This window comes from Hyposmocoma kahamanoa, unplaced genomic scaffold (genome assembly GCF_003589595.1).
Source record: "Hyposmocoma kahamanoa isolate Upper Pololo Valley unplaced genomic scaffold, ASM358959v1 77, whole genome shotgun sequence".
Classification (NCBI taxonomy): domain Eukaryota; kingdom Metazoa; phylum Arthropoda; class Insecta; order Lepidoptera; family Cosmopterigidae; genus Hyposmocoma; species Hyposmocoma kahamanoa.
The window spans coordinates 259,130-264,253 of record NW_020653926.1 but is presented as its reverse complement, the minus strand read 5'-3'; the positions used below and the strand labels follow the sequence as shown (position 1 = coordinate 264,253).

The window sequence follows — 5,124 nt, the reverse complement described above, 5'->3', positions numbered from 1 at the left end:
TCCAAAAAAGTAAACGAGGTTTAGATTTTATTGTTAGGATTAAACTTTACATATAAATAGTTAGCGTGACAGTTGCTGCTGCAGCGCGAAAATTCGAAAAGGTCATGCGCACAGTGCCTATTTATTCACAACATATTGTATACCATTTGTATACATATTTAGTAGCAATAGAGCTCCTTGTGAAAGAGTTCGTCCAGGGTACAGCAGTACAAGTACTGCCACCTTACCTATTTCTGCCGCCAAGCAGTAATGTGAGCATTACTGCGTTCCGGTTTGCAAGGGTAAAGGTGCTGGTGAAGTTACAGGCACATGGGACTTGTCAACTTATGTCTCAGGGTGATGGGCGCAGTGGCAGTGCTCCTCAGGTCTTTGCGATTTAAAGCTCTGAGTGGCACTGCAACTGTTATGGATATGTGTGTATTGTACCATCAGGCGCACGACTTGTTTGTCCCGTCATTTATTTTATATAAAAAAAGTATATTAAAGCATTGTGTTAGGTAAGCTCATCATGGACCCTCCCCGTTCATTGTAACCGTGAACCACTGGTTAAGAAACCCTGGTTTAACGTAATTGAGTATCATGGTGGTCAAACATTAACATTAAAATTTAAAAATTAAAACTGTTTTTCATATTTCGCAGATGCCAGAACTGAGTACATCGCACAGCAAAGAAGGTACATTATGTCAGTGTATTTTACAATTAATGGGCCTCGCGACTGGAATAGGCATTATGCTCGTCATAGCATTATACGAGCACGACTTAAAAAATCTATTTGGACAGGAATAGGCCAAGTGTAAACAAAAGTGTTTTACATTTTTGGGTTTTTTAGTGAAAACTTAACTAAAAACGGACAATTGTAAACATTATTTAACTAGTGTAAACAGATTAAACATTTTTGAGTCAAGTGTAAACATTCGCAAAATGGAATTGGACAACTCTAAACAATATCGACAAGTGTAAGCAGATAAAAGAGAGTTAACAGTGTAAAATAAACAATTAAGTTTAAAAGTATTTACAGTTTTAATTAATGAATTTTGAATTGAAGTTTTAGTAAATGTTAATACTTCTGTACTGCAACAATTTATAAGATTCAATCATATGTAAACTATGTCAGTCAAGTGTAAACATTTTGTAAATTATCAAAATTGTCAAATCAGTGGTACACCAGTGTTTTAAATGTCAATTGTAAAAATGAACTTCGAATATTTCCAAGTGATTTTCAATTCAAAAATGCGATAGTGATAATATAAATCGAATACAATTTACGTAATAACTTTGACTGAAAAGTTGTGAAATCGGGAAATTTACCCGAAATTGTGGGTACAAAGCAATGTATAGTGTAATATCCACGAAGAACACCAAAATGTCAGGACTTTAGACAAATTAGAAAATTTACTTTTTAGTAATTTAAATTTACTTTTAAAATGATTAAGTTAATTACTTAAATAAGCCCTGAATTGTCTGGGGCTAAGGCAAGGTATGGACTTGGTCAATAGACCCTAAATTTTAAATAAAATAATATACCTAGCTCAATAATTGTACTTTAAGATGTACTTACATAATTATGAATTGACATCTCCTTTATACGTGTAACACATATATATTCCTCCTCTATATTAAGGCTGAAAACTAGATTTTGGAACCATGTCATGTTGAGGAACCCTTACTTCTCTGTTTCTTAACAGTTTGGTAAGTGTCACTACTGTATATGTAGCGTGATGGAACACGTTATTTAACTCTCTTTTTAGAAGAGACCCGTGCCCAACATTGGAACGTTTATGGGCTCATGATTACGTTGAGTACGTACATAATTATGCATCATTAGCTAATTTTCCAACAAAGTGACTGATGTGATTAATAAAAATTAGAGACGTTTCAGAACGTGAAAAATAGAACACAAAGTGCATGCTTATAAGGTAGAAATTAAAATGTACCAGTGACCGGAAAAAAGACATATTGTAAATTGTATCGTATGCGCATGTGTTTTATGTTCAATCTCTTTCCAAGGTATAATATATTATATTTAAATCTTAAGAACTAGATTTTTTATGTCTATTTTTTCTATCTCGCATAGATTGCGAGGATTATTATGCCAAATTTTCGAATGATTTTAAATGGCAACAAAAGAAATTGGTAGAAAATTCATATCGAATATGGCAACACCTACACATAACAGCAATGTTGCCATTTGGTCTCGTGAATTTAGTACACAAAAATGGCACCGTGACATGTCTTGCCTTATTTCTTTAGTTTTTTTGTTGTTGTTCCTATGTACTTACTTCAACGATAAACTTACCTTCTATATACTAAGCAGGTAAGTTAATTAGATTAATTTGTGAAAATATTTAATTGTCATGCATATATTTAGTTGCACATGAAAATTGAGGGTGAAAACAAAAACAGACCAGTATTACTGTAAAATTATGGGGTGACTTTAAAATTGTGGTGCGTTTTTGTTGTGAATAAAGTCTTTCATCCAATCAAATTCAGACAAACAGATTACGTCACAATTATTCTGCTCTGCGATTGGATAAAGAACATAATTGCAATGAATGATTTTTTCAATAAAAAAATGTTAGTTACTACGTAATTTTAATCATCCTGTATGTGAATAAATGGTGCTCTCGTTTTTTTAGCTCTTAACTGATGTATGTTAATTTTCAGCTCGAGAAAAATAGAACTATTCGAATAAAAAAACACCTACGATGTACAACTAAATACTCAATGTTATACTTTATAATAAAATTTTAACAGTTGTAAAAACTGTTATTTATATTCCAAATTTGAACGCAATGTAAATGGCGTAACGTTTAATATTCAACTAATTATCTTTACTTAGTAATTTCAAATTATGTTTTCTTACGTATTTATGTGGTTAGTAAGATTCCAGAGCCATGAAAATAACAAGAAAAAAAAGTTTTTTTTTTTATTGTAGCAAGTTCATAAAATTTACCTCACATTTTTTGACATTTAAAATAACAATGTTGCTATAATACAATGTTCTATTTTTCCCGATTTTTGAGATCGAATGCTTAACTATTATATTAAGTGCAAAAATTGGTTGTGTTTCAATATTATGCATTTCTGTTCGTATTTTTTTTTTCGCTTGGTCTATAGTGTCGTTAACTTCTCTGTGATGTGGCAAGCAAGAACAACATTGAAAACGTTAAAGTAACTATCAGTGACTATAGTAACCATTATAATTTAATCCCAGAACGACAATTTAGAATATTTAATTTCCTTAACTGATTCTACCGAGAATCGAACCTGAAGTCTTGTCATCAAGTCGTAGTCACGACACCTTGTTACAGAAAAATTAATGGCACCGTAGACCCTTTGTTAGTTGACACAAGTGTCATTATTAGGAATCGAAATTGGCAAAGCATATTTAACGAAACTTTTTATCGACCCCCTCCTACGTAACCTATCGTATGTCGAAATTGACAAGTTTACAGAGGAGCGTTTTAAAGTTTTGAATTCACTGAAATGGGACACGTGACTTCATTTCTCAGTTTTTTTATTTATTTTTATTTTAAATTATTGGTTCACCAACAACTGCTTACACTAAAACTACAGTTAGAGAAATACATAACATTGTTTAAAGGCTGAGTGCAACAGTTAATTACTGGTAAACACCTCATGCCATAACTGAAAACTCGTAATTAAGTACCTATATTAAGATTAAAGAATAATAAATAAATAATGTCTAACCATTTAACAGTAAAAAAAGAAACAAAAAACACATGACCACCTATACTACCTATTTATTTAACAATTTGTTGTGAACAAGCTCACGAAACTTGCTTAGTGAGATTTGGTGTATATCACAATGATGACTGATTTCATTGAGTAGATTGGACAGTCTGGGTACAGGTGAGTTTGTACCTAAGACGGTGCGCCGCAACGGAGGACGAAGAGGTGTAATGGGGTTTTATTCAACAACAACCACAATTTATTTTATCATTTTTCAATTTAATTTAGCATTTCTATGCTAAAGTCACGTGTTATACTCATATCAGTGAATTCAAAAGTTAACGCTCCCGTGTAAACTTGGCAATTTCGACATACGATGCTGTACGTAGGAGTCGATTCGAGTAAATAGTACCTCCCTTCGAAATCTCGGAATTATTTTATTGAATATTTTTTTTTCTGTATTTTTGACGTGTAACTAACGATTACTTTTCTGTGTTGTTGTAAGTACATATAATACATATAACGCACACACTCAACATAGCCCCGCACTAGGGAAACCCTGTGTCGCGGGTGCCATGGACACACACACATAGACAACCACAAATTACACCCAAACTCACGAGAGAAATAATTGTAGGCCATACAACTATTTCTCCCGGCCCGGGAATCGAAGCTGGGACCTCTGCGTGGCAGTCCGGCATGGTAACCGTTCGGCCACGGAGGCAGTAAGTAAAAAAATATGTTTATTTTTTTATGAAAGCCTTTAAGAATCGATAGTACCTCAGCTCGCATTAAAAATTTCCACGTACAGAATTCGTTCTGTTACGCGGGTCGAGCAGCAGGGGCACTGGTTCACTTCAGAATATTTTTTTGCAAACTAAATCAAAGCAAGTTGTAAAATGAACATCGTATTTATACGTGTTCTATTCAGTTCAGTTGATATTAAAACAATCATTGGTGTAATGTAAAGTACTTATTAGATATAGCGGTTTTCTTGTAAAATTTCGAGATAAGTTTGTTTTTTTTTCTATCGCGAACATTTTTAGAAATACTAACCAGTGTATGTCCTCAATTTTACTAAATATGTTTTCCAAAGTGATTCAACCCTTTCACTGTTATACGAAATCAACCAAAGCCATTTTGAGGTTGTATCGACTCTTAAAATCTCGGTATGATTAAAAATAAAACACACAGGCAATTACAAACGTTTCCTCTAAATAGACTAGCGTAGTAAAGTAATTCCTAATTACGTTTTAAAAATGTATAAAGTACAATCATGGTCCAATATGTCAACAGAACTGGTAGTCGTGATACAAGACAGCGTAGTCGGGTATTTAGTACCAGTTAGTGCACCAGATGTCGCGACGAGTAGCAATTATTATTGTTATTTTTTGTGAAATTATTCCACTAGTTTTGATATAATTATTAATA

General features: G+C 33.0%; 2 protein-coding genes across 3 annotated transcripts in view; one reads left to right on the top strand and one right to left on the bottom strand.

Annotated features, from left to right (window-relative positions):
• LOC113232694 (zinc transporter foi) overlaps positions 1-2,222 on the top strand; it is a 97,535-nt gene extending 95,313 nt beyond the window's left edge. For both annotated transcript variants that reach the window (XM_026467468.1, XM_026467469.1), the window contains exon 7: positions 640-2,222. In XM_026467468.1, coding sequence (XP_026323253.1) covers positions 640-786 — 147 coding nt within the window. In that variant the 3' untranslated portion in view covers positions 787-2,222. The remainder of the gene's footprint in view (positions 1-639) is intronic.
• The window catches only part of LOC113232689 (aspartate--tRNA ligase, cytoplasmic), a 42,478-nt gene continuing 38,411 nt past the window's right edge, over positions 1,058-5,124 (bottom strand). The window contains exon 11 of the mRNA XM_026467463.1: positions 1,058-1,071. Coding sequence (XP_026323248.1) covers positions 1,058-1,071 — 14 coding nt within the window. The remainder of the gene's footprint in view (positions 1,072-5,124) is intronic.